Here is a 24,485-nt window from a genome sequence, read left to right as displayed (position 1 = left end):
CAACTCTTAGAGTTAGGTAATACTCGCTCTTCTAATTACAATTGGTCATGTGTCTCATAATTCCTAATTGCTTGCAACCTTGCTTTACTTGTGTTTTAAAACTTATTTTTGAAATGTAAAAGTAACAACCAATCTTTTAAAAATAGAAAGTGACAACACATGTAAATATAACGCAACTATTCATTCATCTTTTGTCAAGTCACTTACCAAGTGGTTTTTACCATAAACGAATAATTTTCAAATGTAAATGCATCCCATAATTATGTCACGTGATGCTTTTTCAAGGGCTAATTTTTTTGTTTTTTGTTTTTTATTTTTTTGTGTATAAACAATTATAGTCTTATTTTTAATAATAATAGTAATATTTGAATGTGACTTTGAATTGGGCATCTTGGATTTCGAGTAGCTTTTCTTTAGTAGCATAAGCTATGGAATTTTCTACTAATATTTACATTAAGGAAAGTTAAAGTAAAAGAGAAAAACAAGGATTACGTAACACTGTGAATATATAAAGATTAAACAAAAGAGAACAAAAAGAAGGGTACAATTGATGGACAAGTTGATAGTTACATTCAAGCATGTAACCGGCAAACTTCCCTTCTTTTCCGCATATATATTTATTTATCAATTCACATAACCCAAAGTCACCTCCTCCATCATCACTTAGGAAAAAAGTATACATTATATATAACTTTTATTACTATGATATATATGTGTTACATTTTTCATGGTTCCTACATTGTACTGTATAGTTAGGAATGGGTGGAGTCCCTCAAGGTTCCATTTTCATTTACTTTGAACCTATTTGATTTATTTTATAACAATTATTCGTGATTTTTTATTATACAATTTTGTGTGTTGATATAATTTCTGCTTATACATTTTAAGGTAAAATATCTCAAACGAGTTGAAAAATTAATTATTCAGAAATTAAGAAATTATTACTTTTAATTTACTATTTCTGATTATTAATATACAAAAAAGGTGCATCACACAAAAAAATTGTGTGAATTAGGTAACGTTGTGTTTGGATTTAAAATTTGAAAAACGACGACATAAACGAAGAACAAATATAACTTTATTTCATTTATATTTTCTCACGTTTTTTCCTTAACAAATTTTCACACAAAATTTTAAATCCAAACAAAGCGCAAAAGGATTTCTCAAGATGGAGAAGTTACTCAATGGTTCTGGCATTTCACATCAGCACTGTGCCCAACCAATGAAATTAATATACGAATAAAAAAAAGCCACACTACATAAAGAAATTTTAAGAAATTTGTCAATATATTATTAATTTTAAAAAAATAAATAAATAACAACTATATTCTTTAAAATTGTATTGATTTGACACTCCATGTTAACACTTAGCACGTGATATACCTGAACTATTAGATCCTTAGATGACATGCCATTGTCTTGTCAAAGATATAGAAAAATGTTTTGAAACTCTAATTTTTGAATTTTAAAGTCAACTCTAATGAGTTGATAGCGGGTCTTACTCACTGTGATAAGATGTTTTGGTATTGATTTGTTTTTTTTTTTTCTTTACTATGTTATTAGTGTACCATTAAAGTACTAAAATTAATGTTCCGAATCATTGTTGACAACTTGCATATCTCACCTCATACTTGAATTGCCAATTTCTATTTAATGTTTTTCCATGAATGGAAAGAATGGGAGTAAAAGTAAAACAATAAATTCAATTACAAAAAAAAAAAGAAGAGTAAAATAATAATAATAAGATAGGCTTTTTTGGGTTGGGCCACAGAGATCAGACTGCGGTAATAAGCCCAATGAGGCCTGTTTGGGTTGGGATCCGATCAGAGACTGAAAATGAGTATTAATTCTTGGCCGCCGGGAAAGTCGATCAGATCATACAAATATGGCTCCCAAAGTTCTCATGGTGAGAAACCCCAAGATTTTCAATCTAATTATTTAGCTCTTTGTTATTTTGGCTTTCGCGAATTTTATTTATTTATGATTATTGTTTCTACTTATTTAATTGATTAATTAATGTATTAATTGTAATTTATAGGTAGCAGAGAAGCCCAGTATTGCTCTCTCCATTGCCACTGTTCTCTCTGGTGGCCGAGTATGACTGCTCTTCCTTGTTCTCTTCGTTTTCCTTTTTGAACCCTAGTTTTTATTTTTTCTTTTGTGGCCATTTTTGTAGTGGGTTTTGATTGTGTAGTGAGTTTCACATATGGGATTCAATTGGGTGTTTGGGATTTGCTTATTTTGTGTTTTTTTTTTTTTTGGTTGGCATATTTTCGTTTTTAGTGATTTTTTTTTTTTTTTTTTTTCAAAATGCTTTAGGTTTCTAGGAGAGGAACTGAATTTTTAAAAAAAATCCAGAAAAGACAGATATAAGCTAAAAATAGTTTACTTGTTTGACTTATTTTGATATTTTAATTTTTTTTTTGCCTTTTTTTTTTTTTTATTTCGACAGACTGGAAAAGTAAAAAAAAAAAAAATTGACATAATTTAAAAAAAAAAACCCACTAAAGACCCAAAAAAAAAAAAAAAAAAAAAATAGAAAAAGAGATGGCTTATTTTGCACTTCCCAAACAGCTGTGTATCTAGGAATAATTGCAAACAGAGGCAATTGTTCATGGGTAAAGCGACACAAGGGTGATAGTTTAAACACATACATGAGAGAATGTTTGTAGCATTTAGCATTCTCCCCTCGCCCAATCCTGGATGATTAAAAGACATTCTTTCAAACATATTATGTGTTTCCCACCAAAATATACTATGCTAAATGCTAAACATTCTCTCAAATATGTTGTATGTTTCCCAAACAGTCGCGTATGTAGTTAGCATTTGGCATACACGAAAGAATGTTTGTAGCATTTAGCATTACTCACCCAACCTTGGATACAAATATACTTTTCATTTCATAAATATGCCACATGATAGCATTCCATTGGCTAGACCAACATTATTGGGTGTAGTAAACACCTCCTTAAACTATTGGTATTAGTTCATTTTACCCCAAATTGTCAATGAAATATTTATTTTTGATAGAATATCACACCTACTGGCACACAAAAATATTTGTGCATGTGATTTGCTTAATTTGGTTGTATCTATAGGCATTAGTTAGTTACAATTGGTTGCATTTTGTGTTATTGAATTCTTTTAAAACAATTGGTTGTATTTTTTTTTGCTTGGAATCTGAATATTTGTCTCCTTACTATGGGGCACAAAATGAATAAACTCCCTTACTTAATCACGTGTGTGCCAACAAGTGTGATATTCAGGCACGTGGTGCTGAGGTGAGGGCTTTTTTCGAGGCGCGAGGCGTGGGCTTCATGGGCTTTACCTATTTTTCTACTCTAACTGTTGATTTAAGTGCTTTTTTTGTGGGTATACTCACAGGGATTTAAAAACGTGGTCAAAAGAGAGCAGAAAGTAATAAAAGATTGAATGTTATGCTTTATATTTTTTGTTGGATATTATATTTCTAGTTTTTAGAAGATTGAATGTTATGTTAAAGATGATTAAAAATGGTTATGATTTTTGAAATTCTATATATATTTGTTATGTTATAAAGTCTGCATATTTTATAATTTTGCTTTTCTTCTACTACTTGCACTTCGCTTTGGTGAGGTGTGCACCTTGCTTCACGCCTCGCGCTTAGGTTATAGGAGACCTTATCGCCTCGGTGCGCCTAAAGCCTTTTAAAACATTGAGAGGAAGGCACCTAGAGAGTTTTTATTTCTTTTTTACTCTTCACAAACATTTCCAAAGTGTTGTTCCAACTCTTGGAGGGTGAGAATAGCCTTCAACTTTCAACTCAAGTTGCAGATGAGCTCACTCCAAGGAGTAGTCTTGCAGCTCTTCCACTTGTGGATGGTATATATGTCATCCCTTTAGTGTATTTGGTACATTATTATATATCACACACCACACTAGTCTCCGTTATAGACATTTTGGTCTTTAGGATTGGTTCTCTTCTTGAAGTCCATTGTCTAGATTTATACTATAGTGAAGTGTTTAGGTTAGCAATTTGGTGGTGGTTGTTTTGGGTGTGGCTATCGAAAACCCGTGTTCTGTGTTAGTTGAGTTACGTCAGTGAGGAGCCAAGAGTGTATGTGTATGTAGGCAAATATGTGAACCCCTATAGAATCTTGTGTGCATCTCTTTAGTTTATGAGCTTTATTACTATTTTTTAATTTATCTCTTCATGCTATTGAGATGATTGTGATTCATGCATTAGCTTGTCTTGAAAGTTGATTAACTATAAATGCATGAGCCATTAGTTGTGCTCCCATGTGAAAAATAAATATTGTGATTGAGTATATAATTGAAAATTGACCTTTCGTTGGTCAAAAATTTAGATTGAAGGAGAACCATATTTAGAAGTTGGCCTAGGTTGTGGTTGTAAACTTGATTGAAGAAAATAAATTGCTCTACCCAACCAAATACTTAAGTTGCTTACGACAAGTCAAATATCAAGTTTGACAAGTACCTAAAAATTTGAAATAGGCTCAAAAAATTTATAGAAATTTTAGTGTCCTATTTACCCCCTCTTTAGGACGTCTATTCACCCTCTCTAGGACACTTTCAATTTTTAGGTAGAAGTTTAACTTTGCATATCTCTTAAACTGAAAGTAGGCCTGCAGTATGGACGTTGTAATTTTTGGTGTATATGCATGTTTGTTTGTATACTATCATCAACTTCAATTTTAATGGCAATTTCCTCTCGGTTCTCCACCTCTGGTATCCTTGCAAGCAGTATTCTCGATTTATTTCAGTGCTGTCTTTTTGATGACAAATTGAAGGTAACAATGACTTGAGGCATATTTTGCTGCAGATGTCAACACGAAGGGGCAGTACTGAGGTCCATGAATTTGATGGAACGTTTCTGGGATTTCATGCTCATTATAAAGTGACATCGGTCATTGGACATGTTTTCAGGTTTCCTTGTTTTTTAAGTTAATGAAAGACCATGGTTGAACATCACTTCTGGATGAACTATAATCCTTTATAAATTTTTGGATTTGCCATCTTTACATTTATATGTTGCATCTTAGCCTGTGAGCTATTACTATTTCACCAGTTTACGTTGAAGCTTGGAATTTAATAGGTATAATTGATGCTTTTCTCGCTGAGCTTCAAAACCTTAATGTCTTGGAATTCTGAACGTGGAATTTTTTTGTTTGTGCAAATCTAGTGTAGATTTTCCAGCAGCTTTTCAAGATTGGACACGTACAGATCCTCTTGATCTTTTCCAAGCTCCAGTACTTAAGACGGAATCAAATCCAAAGGTGGAATTTGTTTTTACTTGCCATTTATGCAACTTCAGACTTTTGCTCCTTGTTTTCAATTTTTAAATATTGCACAAGTTGAAACACTGTGATGGAAAAAGGTTCTTCCTTGTCACTTAGAACTATAATTTATAAATGATGGATTTGCTCTACCAAGTGAAAACCATGAAGATTGCAAATTTTCTCCACGGGTCATAATTAGTGCCATAGGGTGTTTGTTAATGCTGGATTGTGTTGCAACTTCTTAAGAAGTCTTTTCTCCTTCTCTTATAGATAATTGTGTTGCATGGGTTTTAATTGGAAATGGTTTTGATGATTTTTTATCCTTTTAAATTTCATGTGCAAACATGCATAAGCATGTTTGGGCACATGCAAGTGGGGACTTGGGCAATTGGATGCGTCAATCAGCATCTTATGATATATGTGTTAGACAAATTTTCGCTCGTGTTAACATTTACTTAAAACTCAGAAAAAGCATTATTACTGGTAATTTGGGGTTTGTTTGAACAAACCTTTTGTTTATTTTTTGAGAAGCAAAACTTTTCTGCTTCTAAACCTATAATTGTTTGGTCGAGCAGTATCATGCTTGTTGTTGTGCAAAGTTTCTTCTGTATGCTTTTCTTGCAAATTATACCCTGGGGTATCTTACATGCTTATAGAACTTTTAATTAAATTGTTTAATTGTTTTTTAATTTGATTCTTAAGGTAATTATTTCCATGATCTTCATCATATTTTCTCTTGATCCCTGTTATGTTTTAAATGCATTTTTCCTGACTTCATCTCCTGGAAATAAGGCTCATATTCGTAGGCATTTAAGCCAAGAAGCTCGTGGTTGTAGTCATCTGGTATTATGGTTGGATTGTGATCGAGAAGGAGAAAATATATGCTTTGAAGGTACTTTTTTTCACTCTTACTAACTGGTCATTGTTCACCTCAATCTCAATTCAAAATTTTATTTTTTGGTACTTGAATCCATTGGAAGGAACACTGCCACATTGAGACTTCATTATCAGTTTCAGTCATGGTTGAAATTTCTGGAGTGTATATATATATTGTCAAATCAGTTCAACTCAAAGTTTTAGAATATAGATAAAGTCGTCTCTTTATGTTGCTAACTTATCTCTAATAAAACCTCTAGAATAGCTTGAATTAATCCAAAAAAGAATAGCTTGATTTCAACCTTCTAGAGAATCAGTTTCACCATGTGTTGAAGTTTTGAAATCTGTTTCATTATCAAATTAGTCCTACTCAAACTTTTAGAATGTTGATAAATCATCTCCAACAAAAGGCCAAGAATGGGTCGAATTCAAGCTTCTAGAAATTTGAGGAGCTTACAATTAGAAGTCTTTTATGGCTAGAACTTTGTGAGAAATTGAAGTTTGTACAAATTGAAAAGAGTTCTAAATTTTTGGCTTGCGAATTGTCTGCAGTATTTATATTATAACTCCTTATCGAAATTACAAAATGTCCTTACTACAACAAATCAATGTATTCCTCAACATTTTGTATATGGTGAAGATAAATTTGTGTTTTTGTATTTTAACTGGCTATCTGAGTTTTTTAAAGATAACTCATGCTTGCTCCTTTTTACTACTTGCTTTTCCATATAGGATATGTTTCTTGTTTCATATCAATGAAAAAGGGAAGAAACCAAATTATGAAAAAGTATGAATTGGCAAGGAGACAAGTTTATTTATTTGGTTGATATATGTATATAAATATTTATTTTTTGCAGTATTTCCTAGGAAGAGCATGTAAATCTACTTTTTTTTGTTCGCCCTTTTTAACAGCATTCATGTGTATCCTGTAAACCAAGACCTCACTTTGAGCATGTCGAGCATTGTGTTTTACTTAAACTGTGGATCTTGTATGAAGCTAAATTTTAGTTGCTCAATACTAGCATTGGCGGAATGCTGAATGGAAAAGTTCTTATTCAACCTTATTCTGCTTTGCTGGAAAATATGTAATTAAGGAATGGTGATGTGCATGATTGTCATGATAAATGAATGCAACTGCTCATCCTCATGTTGGTAGGGTCGGTGTGTTAATCTATAGTAGTTTTATTTATTTATTTATAAATATTATCAGTGAGTTCATATATAGTGTTAATAATGTCTTACAGACATTGTATACTATGTTATTTATTTTTAGTTTGTTATTTTTTATTTCAGTTATGGAATGTGCTGGATTTCAACTAAATGAGAGTAGAAGAGTTTATCGTGCAAGGTTTTCTTCTGTTTCGGAGAAAGATATTACAAAGGCTATGAGCAACCTTGTGGAACCCAACGAAGATGAGTCATTGGCTGTAGATGCTCGTCAAGAGATAGACTTGAAAGTTGGAGTTGCATTTACACGATTTCAAACCAGTTTTTTCCAAGGAAAATATGGGAATCTTGATTCTAGAGTCATCTCGTTGGTTCTCTCCTCTGGCCATACTATTTAAAATGTTGTATTATTTTTTCTGTTATAAAAGCTTATTTTAAATATATTCGTCTCTTTTTTCGCTTTTTAAATTCTCTTGGTGCATGTTTGTTTTGATTTTGATGGGGACATATTTTGTTTGCTTGTTACATTGTAGCCTAGGCATCAAATGTTGATAGGTAAGGACAACCACATCTAAAATAGGATTGGGTAGAGTATAATTACTGTGGTCTGTGCCAATGCCTCCAAAATAGGATTGGAGGAATATATTAAAGGACAACTTTGGGATCAATTGGATGAGATAATGCTAGAAATACCTGTAGGAGAGAAGATGATTACAAGTAAAGATTTCAACGGTCATGTAGGAAAAGGTAATAATGGTATGAGAGGGTATATCGTGGATTTAGTTTTGGTGACCTAAACCTGTCTGGAGAGGGCGTCTTAGATTTCACGGTAGCATTTGATTTTATAGTTGCCAATGCCAACATTGTATTTAAAAAACGAGAGAGAAATACTTGACGACTTTTAAAAGTGGACCAAGTAAGAGTCAAATAGATGATTTTCTTGTAAGCAGAACACCAGTCTATGAAGCATGGACACTCTAAAATTGGTGCCGTGGCGGTGTCTGACACGCGGATATGCTGGGGACATGTCGGGGACACGTCGGGGACACGTACGGGACACACCATACCAGATGGCATGTCCCTTTAATCTAATGATTTTTTTGTAGGGGACACGGTGGGGACACGCGTGTCCATATCGAGACATGGCGGGGCTCATTTTTAATTTTGTTATATTTATTTGGGGTCAAAGTGTAATATTTAAAAAACAAAAAATGAGAGGGTTATTTTGTAATAATACAAAATATATATAACCTAGGTTTTGTTTGTTGCTGTGCTTGAATCTCTTCACTTCCGCAAACTCAAATGGCGCTGATTCAACTGCCTTCGAAGCCCTCCGGCAACGCAACGAGATGAAGCCCTTTGGCGACGTGAGGCGACGAATAGTCCCTCCGATGAGTGTCCTTTGTTTGATTCTTCGTCATCTTCTTCTTCATCATTGTTTTTCTTCCTCGATTCTCAATCGATCTCTATCACCGAACGACCTGGTAAGTAGTAAAGCTCTCGTCTCTATCTCTCTTCTCTCTCGTCTATCTCTCTTCTCTCAGTCGATCTCCATCTCTCTCTCTGTCTGTCTCGTCTCTCTCTGCTCTCTTCTCTCTTTTCACCTCTCGTCTCTTTTTCGTCTTTGTCTTCTCTCTCTGGTCTATCTCGTTTCTCTCTTCTCTGTTGATCCGATATTTTTACTTATATATATATATATATTATTTTAGTTTATATGTATTACATCTCTTCTCTTTGTCTTCTTTCTTCTTTATTTTTTATTTATTTTATGATTAAATATTTATATATATATATATTATATATTTTAATTTAATTTTTTCTGTATAAATTTATATATTGTAAATTTATTTTTATTATATATTTAATTTTTTCTTTATATAATGTTTACAATATATAGAATATATGTTTATAATGTTTAAATGTAATGGTCTTTATATATACATTAAATTAATATTAGTTTTTATTAATTTTGATTGTTTGGTAATATAAAATTAATCTACATAGCAAATACATAACATATATATTTAAAAAAATAATAATAATTTGTCGTGTCCGCCGCCGTGTCTGTGTCCCGTTTTTTTGAAATTGCCATGTCCCGTGTCTGTGTCTGTGTCTGTGTCCGTGCTTCATAGACACCAGTTAATATGTAAAGATTGCAGGAAATGGGGCAACAATGTATATCAAGCTATCTAACAATTTAATTGCCAACTTTTTTCTTTTCTTCTGATCAATGAATAATTTAACTTCTTTTCTTCTTCTTCTTCTTCTCTCTCTCTCTCTCTCTCTCTCTCTCTCTCTCTCTCATCTTGGAGGGAATCATAATGTTCTTTTTCTCTTGTTTCAGCTATGGGCCATGTCAAACACCTACTCTTGGATTTTGTGTACAACGCTACTTGCAAATAACTACTTTTAAGCCTGAAAAGTTTTGGGCTGTGCATCCTTACATAATGCATAATGGCTATGAACTTAAGTTAGATTGGGAACGAAATAAGCTGTTTGACTCAGATGTGAGGTCCTTTACGCTTTACATTTTTTTGATCTGGATGTCTAATAGCTTTCCTCCATATTCTTGTGCTTCTTATACTTTTGTTTTTTTTATTGCAGGTTGCTGAGATGTTTCAAAAGTTGATAATGGAGGATGGACTTGTGGAAGTAACTAGTATATCAGAAAAACAAGAGTGCAAAGCTCGGCCATCTGGTCTGAATACAGTGAACCTCTTGAAGGTAAGAGCAAGTTGAGGTTTAGTATTATCATTTACTTTTCCCCATTTTTTCAACATTTCTAGTTCCAATTAGCAATGAGTTATGGTCAGCACTCAACAAACTCTGAATTCATCTTGCTGGCTGGTTGCTTCATGCATTGTATGATTTCATATGTCCTTGACTTTTATATGTATGGTTTCTGATGAGAAGTCCAACAATAAATTCATCTTTCAAAAGTTGGTGAGTTTATACTTTTGAAATTATAATTGCCAGAACTCATTCAACATAGTTGTTTACATCGTTTGTCTGGAAGAAGAGTAGGTAGTGAAAAGTGAAAAAGCTAAAGGAAAACTGTTTTATGCTTAATGCATCAAGATTCTACAGAATCCTGAGTCGCTTAAGCTGGTTGTCTGATATATGATTAATGGCCATCGAGATTAGTGGAGGAGATTGGACTGCTGGAATGATGCTGTTTGCTATCGTCTGCTATTATATTAGACTGATTTTGAAGAGTTGTGCATATATAGAAACAAATTTGTACTATTCTTGATATTTAGGCTATGATATGTGGAGATATGTTTGTTCGTGGTATGTGTCCGAGTGTAAGAGTCATCTAATTCCAAAGGACACTGGGAGATGTTAAATAATATTTTTTTTTCTCAATATGCTTTTTTCACATCCAAGTTGTAAATGATATTTTTTTTGCAACATACTGTTGAGCATGGCACTGCACCACCATAATCGTAAATGTGGTAGTAAAGAAGGATATGGATTTATTAAATTTAACGGATCATATAGCCCTTGACAAAACGGAGTGGTTAAAAAAGGATTCATGTAACTGAGCCACTTGATTGGGACACAAGACTTGGGCCTTGTTTGGTTTGTGTTTCTCAAAAAATTTTGGGAAAAATTCTCTACAAATAAGTTTTCAAAAGTAATCAAACCAAACAAATTTTCTCAAAATTTTTTTCTAAAACTTGTTTGGTTTACAAGTTTTCCAAACAAATCTCTCTCTCATACACATCAAATCAATCACTTTTTTCAAAACTCTCTCTCAAAATAATTTTTCAAAACATCTTTTAAAAAAAAACCAAACCAAACAAATTTTCATGCTTTTTATCTCAAAACATGTTTCTCAAATACAAACCAAACAAGCCCTTAGTTTGGCTTGATTTGGTTTATTGTTATACACTATTATGGTTTTGTAGTTGGAGTTTTGTGTGTGCAGGCACATGTGTGAGGGAGTACTATTTTTTTAAATTTTACTTACAACTGAATGAGAGTGATTTCTGTCAGACCTCAGTCTGTTGTTGAGAAGAAAATGAAACTAAGAACACTAGTTTAAGTGCGTTATAAAATTTACTATCAGAAAGAGCTAGTGGGGAGGTGAAAAACGAACCAAGGTAGGTGGAGGGCTATGGGTGCAAAGGACATGCTAATTAGTTTCTTTTTTTAGCACTTGATTTGCGTATAGATTTCACCCGATAGCTTTTAAAATCAGTTCCATGTCGGTCCTTTTTTTTTAAATGAATCAGGGAAAAGATTTTTGCAGGGATTATTTATGGGCTTATGTAATATACAATTCCGAATGTACATAATGTCAAATGCCTATGGACAAATATTCCAGGAAAACCAAAATAATGCCCTCTTTGATATTTTTTTAACAGGAAAAGAAACATATGGTATATTCTGTGTTTTTTTAAACTTACATGCTTTGAACATTGGCTTAACCATCCAATTTTAGTATAAAAAAAATTGCATTCACTTTTAAAATTTGAAGGGAAGCATCCATATATGATTTTAAATGCCCTAATTATTCTACTCTTTATAATTTATCAATGTATATGCATTGTATTGGTGTCAAGTCGTTAGCACATGGAGGGCCAACCAGTAGTTGATAAATTAAGATCAACACAAGACATTGCTTTATGGGTGTAAACTACTTGCACAATTAGCTACATTTAATAGGAAATTTCTTTGCATAATTCCCAATGCTTTTGGAAAGTATGTAGATTGGAATTATATATATATAACTTATGTGCAAGTTCCTAATGCAAATAGTACCTCTGCTTATGAGATATTAAATACATTGTGCTAATTAACTCAGGTTGCTTCAAGTGCATTGGGCTTTGGACCCCAATTGGCTATGCAACTGGCTGAGCGCTTGTATACTCAAGGTTTCATCAGGTTTCCTTGCTTTATCCCCCATTACTATGAAGGAATTTTATTTTTAATTATTATTGCTTGGCATAGGACGTCAGATTAGTGCGCACACTTCTGTTTTTCTGTTAGTTTCAATTATAAGGTTCTGATATGACTCCATATATGCAGGCTCACTTTTAATGTTTTTCATATATTCTTTCTATCACTGTTAGTTCTTCACCAAAACTATCCTCGGTAAAAGCTTAAATTTTAGAAGAGTGACTGTTAATAGCATTGAAACCCTCTGGCATTTTTCTAAAGGACACTAGCTTCTATCTTTTTCTTTTTGCCTATTAGTGTATGTGGGTGTGTGGTGTTTGTGACATGTTTATTAAAATCTTGGTAATGTCATAGTCTTTATGTATTTTAAGTTGGCTACATCTTTTAATTGCTGTCAAGGCCCCATTCCACTTCAATAGAGATAAGAGTAGTGCCATCCATCCTTGTACATATTTTTCAACACAAGCTTTATGGCAAGATTTGTTGCAATATGGTTGTGGAACTCATATTGAACATCTTGAATTGATCCCTTTGGTTCATTTTTTTTGGTCACTGTGGAATCTAATAACTGGGTTCCCTCTCTCTCTCTCTCTCTCTCTCTCTCTCTCTCTCTCTCTCTCGGGTGCTTCTATAGCTATCCACGTACTGAGAGCACAGCATACCCTTCATCATTTGACTTTAGAGGCATACTTGGGGCTCTTGTTAATAATCCAGCATGGGGTAGTTATGTACAGACAGTGCTAGCAGATGGTTTTCTTAAGCCGCGATCAGGGACAGATGCAGGTGACCACCCTCCCATAACTCCAATGCGTTCAGCCACAGAGGACATGCTAGGCACCGATGCTTGGAGACTTTATCAGTATGTCTGTCAACATTTTCTGGGAACTGTGTCACCTGACTGCAAATATGTAAGGTAAAAAATGCTTATATTTTTGTCCATATGTCTAGGAGTTCTGTGGTCGTTTGCCTTTATTTTTTACATAATTAACAGTCAAACGTGGCAATTTCCTTGATTATATTATTTCGTTATTTTATTGTTTTTGTAAATCATGGCTAGCTATTGGGATTGATTATAATTGAGTTGAGGTGAGGCTAACCTGTTTATAGATATATGTTAAAATTTGACTTTTTTTCACATTCAGCAAATTTTATGGTTCACTTTCAGGATGAATTTAATGCAAAAACAATTTGGATGATTTCCAGTTTCCATTTATCTGCAATTATTTCTTAATTTTCTAAAATATTTGTTTAGCCTAAAACTGTTACTTTCATCTCCTGGAGGAGCTTTATAGTGGGGGCGTTTGGTAAAACGTATTTTCAACTTAAATCAGTTTTTGGCTTAAATTAAGCTATATTGGTATGTTTGGTACAGCTTATGAGGATAGATTATGGCTTAATTTAAGCCAAATTTTGGCTTAAATTGAAAGTTGCTCCGCAGGTGCTTAAAAATACAACTTATGCGCACAGCTGTTTTGGGAGGGGCAAAATGACTTAAATGCCCCTTCAAAAATTGAAGAATTACCAAACTGCCAATATATAAACTTCACTTTTGTTCACTGTTCGCATCCGCGGAGATAGAGAGAGAGCTTGGGGCGATTTCCAGCAGCTTGAGAGGCGATTTCAGGCGATAATTTCTGGAGATTTCCGGTGATTTCTCTCTCTCTCTCTCTCTCTCTCTCCGGCGAAGTTTGCGAAGCTCTGTTATCTCCTGTCTCTCTCTCGGCGAAGCTCGCGAAGCTCTGTTATCTCCTGTCTCTCTGTCTGAACCATCGCGATCTCTCAACGCTATCGTCGCCATTGCGATCGCGAAGCTCTGCCTGAAGCTCTGTTTGAACCATCGCGAAGCTCTGCCTGAAGCTCTGTCTCTCTGTCTGAACCATCGCGATCGCGAAGCTCTGCCTGAAGCTCTGTTGTCATCGCGATCTGAAACCCTAGCGCCGGTCATCGCCGCTGTGCTACCGGAGCTAGGGTTTTCAAACCTAGAAATAAATTTTAAAAAAAAAAGAAAAAAATCAATATTAAAAACAATTTATTTCAGAATTAATATTTACTTTTCAAAATAAAATGAAAAACAATTTATTTCAAAAAAAATAAATATTAAAAAAATAAAATTAAAAACAAAAATAATAATTATTTCGATTAAATATCAATTTAAATAAATTTATTTCAATTAATATCAATAAATAATAATTAAAAACAAAATAATAAAATTAATAGTTAAAAACAAAAATAAATTTATTTGGTAATTTCTTTGCCAATTTAAAACAAAAATTAAAAACAAAAATAATCAATTCAAATAAATTGCAAAATTTAAATAAATTTATTTCAATTAATATCAATAAATAATAATTAAAAATAATAATGATTAACAATTGATGCTATTAATGAAAATAATGATTTTTGTAATACTAATTATATTAACTTTTATTAATGAAATAATCTTTGTTATTGTAATTGATATTAATGAAAACAAAACAAAATAATAAAAAAATGATAATGATTAAATTGCACAATTAAATAATAAATTAAATAAAATGAAATAATAAATTAAATAACTTCTATTAAATGAAAAAATATAATTGACAAAATAAATGACACTAATTTTATAGTGACACTAATTTCAGTATTTTTATATTAATTAGTATTGACACCTAATTCATTTGTAATGAAAAAATGAAAAAAAATTATACTAATTGATACTATTATTAATTTTAGTATTAATTGATGGTAATTAAGCCATTAATTGACACTAATTAATTTGTAATGAAAAAATGAAAAAAATTATACTAATTGATACTATTATTAATTTTAGTATTAATTGATGCAAATTATATTAACTTTTATTAGTGAAATAATTTTTTAAAAATTAAAATTGAAAAAATGACAAAATAATCATTTTTATATCATATAAGGGCAAAATGGACAATTATACAGTAAAAAGTTATTTTACAGCTTATTAACCAAACACTCTTTGCTGTTTAAATCCATAATCCCACAGCTGCACCAAACAGATTCACAGCTTATGTTTACAGCTATAAGTTATAATCTGTTAAGCTATAATCACTTTCCCACAGCTCTACCAAACGGGGCCAGTGTCTGCATGGTTGAAAGAATCCAAGATATTAAGTTGTGTAGATTGCAGAATAAAAGCATGATGAGTAGTACATTCAGGTTTCCAGAGAGTATGATATCTAACTCAATTACTTCGTCTACTCAGCTGAATTAAGTAGACAACTGCAAGAGCAATGTTCTTAATATGTGTAGCAGAAACATGGTAACCACTGGTAGCTGAAATGAAGAACCTAATGGAAGAGCATTGTTACTAGTTGGGCAATAGGGAGATGATTACCATTGCCAAGAAAATTCGAATCGAAACCAATATTAACAGTATGGTTCTATGGAGACTGGGCTACAGTCAAGGATGGGTAGCACCGGTATTTGGATAGTAGTTAGGGTAATGATGTCGTTGGTTGATAAGGAAAATGGGACTGATACCCTGGTGACTGACAGGCCTGCTGCGGATAATCCTGTGAAGGATTAAGCCAACTGAGGAGATTGTTGAGTCAATTAAAGATTTGCTAAGGCAGTATGGAGGGACTCAGCAGTCGAGCTAGCACACCACCTGGGTTACTGAAGAGAAACATGTCCAACACCATTTCACAATTGCTAGAAGGAACTAGAGGCGCTAATATAACCATGATGAACTCTAGAACCACAATTGTTATGGTTGTGAAAACCCAAGTTGCAATTTGAATTCCTATTATGTCTCCCTCAATGACCAATACTAGTGCTCCAGAACCAGGATGGACAAAAGAAGACACCTAGTTACCAAAATACTGTTGGGACAGGACAGTTTGTGGTGGTGGAGTGGGAATCGATGTCTGTGCCTCAAACAATAGGAGGCATTCTTGTAGATCTTAAAAAAAAAGGGTAAAGATGGAAAGTGTGGCAATTGTAATAATCTTATATGTTGGACCCAAACCACAAAGAACATAATTCTCTGAATCGTAGTTGGAGACTGGCTGACCAATTGAAGCCAAGGAATCAACTAAGGACTTGGCATATAGTAGGTACTTGGCATGTGGTAGGTATTCAGAAATGGACTGGTTGTTCTTGGTTGGAGACAATTAGGTGGAAGCAAAGTGTAGACATGTGGACAATGTTGTTGGGTGAATGATGCTTGAGAGAGGTCCAGACAGCCGTAAAGTATGAAGTCTAACTATTAATCCCAGCTCAGATAAGGTAGCATTGAGGAACTAATGAGTGTCTGATCAGTGTGATACCAAGATAAATACACTGGATTTTGGATGAAGAGCTAAATTTTTTTGGCCAATAAGTATTGAGTTTATCTGAGAGCACCAAAGAAGGTAATTTGAATCATTCAAGTTTATAGTTACCATATTTGTAATGAGAGAATTGAGAACGTAGAACCCGAGGCCATAGATTTGATGGGCATGGACAATGGAGAGCTCGCAAGCCAGAGGAACTGGAAAAGGATGACACGGCTTGACAAACAGAAAGAAAGAAACTAAAATAAATAAAATATGTTGTTGAATGACTGGGAGGTCACATGTGAGGCGTGCGAAAGATTGCATTCCTTTCTTGTTATAAAGTGGGCCTATTGTTGATCTAGTCTATAGGTACCTCTTCAATTCTTTGGTGCTTGATGTATGGAATCATTCATATGCCTTGGGATTAACCAGATGGAAAGGGGTCACTTGCATTTGTTAAGAAGTCCTTTTTCTTTTTTCCTTTTTTCTGGGTAGAAATTTCAACTGACAAGTAAAATTTTCTGTTGGGTTATTTTAATCATAAACATTGTTCTTTGTGACGCAGTCGTTAACAGGAGATGGCCAGCAAAATGAGTCACCAAGTATGGGTATGAGCATCTATAATGGTCCAACAAATAGGGAGCAATGGACAAGTATAATTATTTAAAATTTGTAAAATATAGTTTGAAGTTGACTAAAAACAAATTTTCCCATGGAGTGAAAGAAAAAGAATTTTAACTATTATGGCCTATGCTAATTATAACTTTTGACTAATTGATCCATTGCATATGTTTGTTCCCAGAAATGAGCTGTGCATATTTAAATTTCTAGTTACTACCATGATTTCTGTTTCAATAACTAGCTGACATTTCTTGGTGCCATAGTTTCTCATTTATTATATAATGTATCAGTTTCTTCTTTTTTTCTTTAGTAAAAATATCTAACTATATATTAAACATAGAAGTTAATTTGTTCTATAACATGTGCTATATGATGACCACTCCAGGACGAAGATTGACTTTTCAGTTGGTGGGGAATTCTTCCATTGTGTAGGGCAGCGTGTTACATCCAAGGGATATACAGCTATCATGCCATGGTTAGCAGTGAATGAGAAAAATCTTCCTCAGTTTACAAAAGGGGAGAAAATAGAAATTTTAAAAGTTGAGCTGTATGAGGTACTGAACTTCATTTCTGGTTTGTTGCAAGTTTGACTAATGGTTTTTGAAGTTGATTTGCTGATTTAGTTTCCAGACTATTGGCCCCCACTATAGTTTAAATTCTTTAAGGCTATGTTTGGATCATGGATTTGGGTAGGGATTTGAAATGGGAAAGGAAAATGAGAGGGAAATAGAGAAAAAATATAGCTTGTATTTCATTCAAATTGCGCTCACCTTTCCTTTCCCTTTCCAAGTCCATGACCCAAACACAGCCTGAAGGAAAAAAAAACACACAGAAATTCATATCATAAATAGAAGTCATCCTTTCTTAGTGAGCCATGGATCTTAGAAGAATTTCACTTTGAATGGCACAATTCTTTCTATTTATGCAATGGCATTTGAGTTGTCTCCCCCCCTCTTTCAATTGACACACTCGGCGTAGATAGCTTTACAATAACAAGCCCCTCCCCAGTTGGACAAGGAGGCGGCTGTCAACAAATCAACCTAACTTTGACAGCCGACCATAATAGAAATAGATAGGCACAATGAAAATGGCTCATTCTTTGGTGAGAAACTATGACCTAATGCATGGTAAAAACATTTAATATCTGAACTTGTGGATTGTTACACTATTTTTGGCCTATAGGAACAAAATGAGGTGGGAATAGAATGGCACAAGGAATGGAATGAGAAATGGTGTTGCCATTCCTTCGTTGCTTGCAAAAATTAGTTCCATTCCCTGTTTCTAAGGTATTCATTCTGTTGTAACCAAAAGGTTGAATGGAAACCTATTTGTATTGCATGCCTGGTTCATTCCATTTGCAGAATGCAATCCTGTGGAATGGCCATTTTAGCAGCTTTGGTTTAACCGCATATGGGTGGAATGGAAGCCTATTTATTGTGTTACTGTTTTTTTTATGTTTATTAAATGAAAAAAAAGAAAAGAATCTGAAATTTATTGTGTACAAACCTGTAATATTCAATTATTGCTACTCTTTGCAATTAGATAGCTGAGTTTTAACTTTTCAGGGGGAGACTGCGGCCCCGGATTATCTTACTGAGAGTGAGCTCATCTCTCTAATGGAGAAGAATGGAATAGGCACGGATGCATCAATCCCTGTACATATCAACAATATCTGTGAAAGGAACTATGTTCAGGTTTGTAAGCAACATATATCCTTTTGGGTAATTTTGATTGCATATTTGTGGGTTTTAGTTTTTCTAGTGGGTGCCCAAGATTTTAGTATTCACCCTGCCTTCATACTTCAGGTACAAGCTGGAAGAAGGTTGGCTCCAACTGCTTTAGGTATCAGCCTAATAAGAGGCTATCAATGTATCGATCCAGATCTCTGTTTGCCTGACATTCGGAGTTTTATTGAGCAACAGATTACTCTTGTTGCAAAGGGTCAAGCAGATCATTCTCTTGTTGTGCAGCATGTAATACAACAATTTAAGGGGAAGTTCAGTTACTTTGTTAAGCAGGTGATAATATCTGATGACTTGGATCCTTATTAATTAACTTTTTATTTAAACGATTCTTTAAAAAAATTTAGAACTATGACTTGAATGTTTTGTTCTGATTGCATGTCCAAAACTATATATTTGAAGTTTAAAGCATCCACAGCTATCTGGGTTAATATAATAAAAATTCTTGGTCTTGGACAATAGTTCGACTTCCTTGCACAATTTTTTCTTCTTTGGTTTGGTTTTCTCTCTCTCTTGGGGGAGGGGTGTTGAAAGGAAAATTTTGATTGGTATCTAAAACTTATGAAGGTTTGGATCATTGCCCTTATAGTGGTTACTATGAAGATTCAGAGTGTTCTCCTCGATGCTTCACCTTGGAAAGGTCAATGGAAAATTTTCAGACAATGACATCTGGTGCCCTGTCTGTTTTATTGAGATTGTAACACTGCTGCTAATTCATTTTGTCTGATCTCTTTAAGACAGCTAGAAAGTGTTTGACCAATAAATTAGATGTTCCTTTGCCAAGAACATTCAGTTGATAATTTCTAGACTTTGTCCAATCAATTATCTGTACTTAAAGAACCTTGTCTCTTCAAATGTTACTTCTTAAAGTTGGCATTGTTTGAGGATGTACGTCTTGGCCAAGTGAAGGTGTTTGATAGATTTAACGAACATTTATAAAAATGCCCGATGCATACATGTCATTGTAAGTAAAGATGGTAGAGAGAAAAAAGAGAAAATATTGCATTACTCTTCGTCTTATTTATTATACTAAATTGTCTCTAAATAAATAAGAAGAAACCCTAATCACAATAGGAGACATTAATAACAACATGAAAGTTCTAAAAACAGAATCTATTCAGAGTCATAAATATTTTTGGTTTCAATGCTTTTGATATACTAGAATTTGAGATAGACTTCATTCAGTATTGTATAAACCTAATGGCTTTTATCACCTGTATATCAAGTGTGAACAGAAACTGCTAGTAATAGTATTGTCCATCTTCCTGACGGCTGAGGTGATAGTCTAAGGATGAGCTCATATGCCATTTGATAGTGTCAAGCCTTTTAGAATGCAATTGATTGTGTTGACCCACTTGTAAAGAATGACTTCTTGCATGGTGTTACTGTTCCCCTTCCAAAAGTGCTCCAAACTAAACTAGTTTCTTGAGAATTTGTATTTAGTTTACCATGCAAAAAGCCTTGATCTTTGATTACAAATTCAAAATTTTCCTTTCAAAGCATATTGGTCTGCTTTATTTGGTGCAGATTGACAACATGGATGCATTGTTTGAGGCACAATTTTCGCCACTCTCAGATTCTGGACGTTTGCTTAGTAAATGTGGGAAATGCCTGCGGTACATGAAATACATCTCTACCCAACCCTCACGATTATATTGTGGTACTTGTGAGGAAGTTTATTATGTTCCTCAGAAGGGTGCAATCAAGGTAATTTGAATAGTTGTGTGTATATATCTCAACCTTCTGTTCATTTGCAATATTTATTATGGTTATTTCACTGAGGATGAATCGTACAAAATGCACTTGAATACATCTGTTATAATTTTATCGTTCTTATGTTGTCTAGGCCAATTTCTTGTAAGAGGGTATTTAGAATTTGAAGCTTACGTAGTTGTCATGTGAGATTTTTTGCATGTATGTGGGTTTTTGTCGTAATACCCTAAGACGTTCATGATTGAGAAAGGGGGGGGGGGGTGGTGGTTTGAAATTTACTCATATTATCTAATGTAAAAAACTGTTGGGTGATGAGGGGAGGCGTAACCTTGGATGAGGTAGTGCTTATTGTAGAAATTTAATGTATAAAGAGAAATAGAGAATTGTATAGATATTGATTGTATTATTGATTGATGTATGTTATATTTTACAAATGGTGAGGGGCTCCTTATATAGGAGATGTAGTGGAGTAGGTGGTAGTATGTGGTAGTGGTAGGTGTGTAGTAGGTGGTGGTAGGTGTAGTAGGTGGAGTAGGTGATGGTAGGTTTTAACACTTATACACATTGTGTTTGTTTGGTTGTAAAAACATGTATAATAGGGGTGGTGGAAGTGGCCATGATGGTCAGGAAGAAGAAAAGACGGGGAATGTTTGGGTTTGTTTGGTGTTAAAAATCTGTATAATAGGGTTTTGGGTTGTCGGTTGCGAGTACGAGTCTGTTACAAGGGAATTTATGGTATTTTAACGCTTAAAATAGCTTACACATCTTATTCCGTTATGTGCTTTAACAGTAACTTAGTAAAGGAGAGGTCTCTGCATATTGCAAAAAAATTAAGGGATTACAGTGTAATTTAGAAACTGTAGAGGACGCTCCCTGTAATTGTCAAAAACCTTAGGGGAGATCAGTGTAGTTATCTCAATAATATTTTAAAATTTCCTAAGTTACATACATGGAAAAGAAATTATACACTGAATGAAAATAGTGTTCGCCAAAATAAGAGAAGTCATTGTAGGCATTAGCATGTTGCTAGTCTTTACTTGTGCCCGACACACAGATTGATGTGGGAACTAATTAAATTGGCTAAGCATCATCATTTCCTATCATTTCATGTTATGTTTGATTGGAGTAATTGCTTTCTTTTCAAATAGAAAGCTATTTCCATGGTGGAGCATCCTGCTCTAGAGTTACCAATTGAACCGTGTACAAATGTTCACAAAGAAAAGAACAGTGCTTGGATTTTTGTACACTTCTGATTGAGTAAGATCCTAAAGTGAATAAGGGCTAGTATTGTCATTTACATCAAAAGGGTTATCATTGGAAGCCTGAACATAAATGCAAATTATGAATTTATTATTGTCATTTAGCACCATTTGTTTGTTTCTATACTTTTTCCTAAACGAATGCTAACTAAGCAAATCCTTTTGCAGCTATACAAAGAACTTACTTGCCCCTTGGACAACTTTGAGCTTCTGCTCTTCTCCTTGCCCGGCCCAGAAGGCAAGACATTCCCTTTATGCCCTTATTGCTACAACAGTCCTCCATTTGAAGGAATAGACACAATCTTCGGTGCTTCCAAAGCCGGGGCTTCTGGAAAGTTGGGAAAAGGAGCTGGCATGCCATGTTTCCTCTGTCCTCACCCCACGTGCCGTCACTCTCTTGTAGCCCAAGGGGTTTGTGCCTGCCCAGAATGCAACGGGACACTTGTCCTTGACCCAGTTAGCGCTCCCAAATGGAGGCTTTACTGTAACATGTGCAATTGCCTTGTTTTCCTTCCGGAAGGTGCTCATCAGATTTCCACGACAAAGGAACATTGTCCAGAATGTGACTCGACTATTATTGAAGTTGACTTTAATAAGAAAACGACACCTTTGAAGGATGGAGCGACATTGCATAGTGGTTGCATTCTATGTGATGAATTGTTGCATTCGCTAGTGGAGATGAAGCACGGAAAATCTTTTTCCAGACGCATGGGAGGCAGAGGGAGGGGGAGGGGGAGGGGAAGAGGACGAGGACGGGGTGGAAGGAAACCGGAAGACCCTAAAATGAGTTTTAGAGGGTTTTGAATCTATTTTTAGAACTTTTACCCTCTTTACTGTACTTTAAGAACTGTACAGTATTTTTGGCCTTCGAAAATGGTGAACCTCTAAATCAACTAGCAGATTTGCATGTTAGTTAGGGTGCTTGTTTTGATTTTTTTTGGAAATAGGAATATTACTCGACATTTCCTTTCGTTATTATTCTTTTTGTTTACTATTAACATTTGTTTGGAGCCTCCGAATCTTTCATTCGTCACAACTTGGAATTCCACAAAAATATCCAAGTATGAAATTATTCAAAAGGTGAAATGAATGTTAATAGTTTGTTCATAAGGAGATGCTTAGGCGAAATGATCAAAATATCTTTGTGTATATATGTATATACTAGAAAAAAAAAAAAGGGTTGTGCAAGGTACGGATTTTTATTACGGTATATTTAAATTTTGTATTTTAATAGTAATTTTAAAAATAAGAATATTTTTAAATGAAATTGAATAGTTTAACTCATTAAATGTAGGTGTGTGCCATATGCATCTTATAACAAATAGAGTAACTTTATTATAAAATTTCGTAACATTAATAAAAAAATGTGTAACCTTATTACAAATTAGCATAATAAAATGTTTAAAATTTTGTAGGCCATGTCACAAAAGTTTGTGGTTTGGTTACTATATTTTTTGTTTTCAACACTAGAATATTCCCCAAGAAAAAACAGAACATATTTTAATTTAACAACTTGTTTATTGTAAATGATAATGACAAAATTATTTTTTTTTTAAATATTTGAAATGAAGCATTTGTAATTAGCTACAAGTCTTACAAATAGTTGTTGTTGATTGCAACAGATTAAAAAAAAAAAAAAAAAATGATTTGGCGGATATCAAAATGATTTGGCGGATATCTCTATATGTATATGTTTTGTTATATTTGGGTGTTGGTAGTTAAGAACTTCAACAAATAGGAAAAGCAAGTTTGTGAATTTCAACATATAGGAAAAATGGGCCTTCAAATATGAGTTTAATAGATAAAAAAAATTGAATAGGTAGTTTCAACGGATAAGAAAAAATATAAAAAATTAAATAGATAAAATATTTGAATAGATAGTCAAAAAAATTAAACCGATAAAAAAATTAACAAATAGATTAAGGGATAAAACAGTAATGATAGAGATCCCCACAAAACCCAACCCCAAAATGATCTAAATCATTTATATCACTGTGAGACACAACTTTTAAAAAAAATTCAAACACATCAATGGTCAATATATCAGTGGGGTCATGGGGGTCCTTTTTTGTGGCGTCCCAAACATTTTTCGGGATAAAATTAGAAACAAAATATCATCCAAAATAATAAAATGTATTTCTTACTATAATATTTTACAAAGAGTGCACTTCTTATCAAAAAAAAATAAAAAATAAAAAACTCATGAGACCTATTATTGCCTTACACCTTTCTTAGATTGAATTTATTACCATTTTTCTCTTAAAAAATTAAAATTAAAATTCATAAAATAAAAAATTTATTTTATTACAAAACTTAAATTCTCAGTTATTTATTTATATATATATAATTGTCTCAAAAAATAAAAAAAAATTGAGTATGGGTTTGATACTTACAAAGGCCTATTTTGAGAACTTGGCTAAAAATTAATTTTTAACTTTTAACTTATTTTGAATTATATCATTTTTTTATATTTTTTTATACATGTTAAAAAAAATTAAAAAACTAATTTTTAAGAGCATCCTTAGCAGATTACCTAAATTTTGCCTTAAAATATTATTAAAAAATTAATTCTTTATTTTAATAATCACTTTTTCATCTACTTCCTCTCCCTATTTCCCCCCTATTCTATTAACAAACTCTTTATTTTTTCTT

At 33.4% G+C, this 24,485-nt stretch overlaps 1 protein-coding gene across 4 annotated transcripts; it reads left to right on the top strand.

The window, feature by feature from the left end:
• The first annotated feature begins 1,767 nt into the window (after nucleotides 1-1,767).
• Nucleotides 1,768-22,831, top strand: LOC114267817 (DNA topoisomerase, type IA, core). 4 transcript variants are annotated; one of them, XM_028208887.2, is made up of 15 exons: nucleotides 1,768-1,906; nucleotides 2,039-2,095; nucleotides 4,823-4,926; nucleotides 5,183-5,276; nucleotides 6,072-6,171; nucleotides 7,449-7,689; nucleotides 9,667-9,829; nucleotides 9,927-10,046; nucleotides 12,133-12,212; nucleotides 12,862-13,140; nucleotides 17,505-17,673; nucleotides 18,685-18,813; nucleotides 18,925-19,137; nucleotides 20,389-20,568; nucleotides 22,002-22,831. In XM_028208887.2, the coding sequence occupies exons 1-15, from the start codon at nucleotides 1,886-1,888 to the stop codon at nucleotides 22,635-22,637; spliced, it is 2,586 nt and encodes an 861-aa protein (XP_028064688.1). In that variant the 5' UTR covers nucleotides 1,768-1,885; the 3' UTR covers nucleotides 22,638-22,831. The 4 variants fall into 4 exon arrangements, with proteins under 4 accessions (XP_028064688.1, XP_028064689.1, XP_028064690.1 ...); XM_028208889.2 differs by having other exon boundaries at nucleotides 1,816-1,906; nucleotides 5,188-5,276; XM_028208888.2 differs by lacking the exon at nucleotides 9,667-9,829 and having other exon boundaries at nucleotides 7,449-7,693.
• The last annotated feature ends 1,654 nt before the right edge of the window (nucleotides 22,832-24,485 follow it).

Source organism: Camellia sinensis, chromosome 6 (assembly GCF_055761805.1).
Source record: "Camellia sinensis isolate YWXY chromosome 6, ASM5576180v1, whole genome shotgun sequence".
Classification (NCBI taxonomy): domain Eukaryota; kingdom Viridiplantae; phylum Streptophyta; class Magnoliopsida; order Ericales; family Theaceae; genus Camellia; species Camellia sinensis.
Note: the sequence above shows the minus strand (reverse complement) of the source record. Positions and strands in the feature narration are given on the sequence as shown.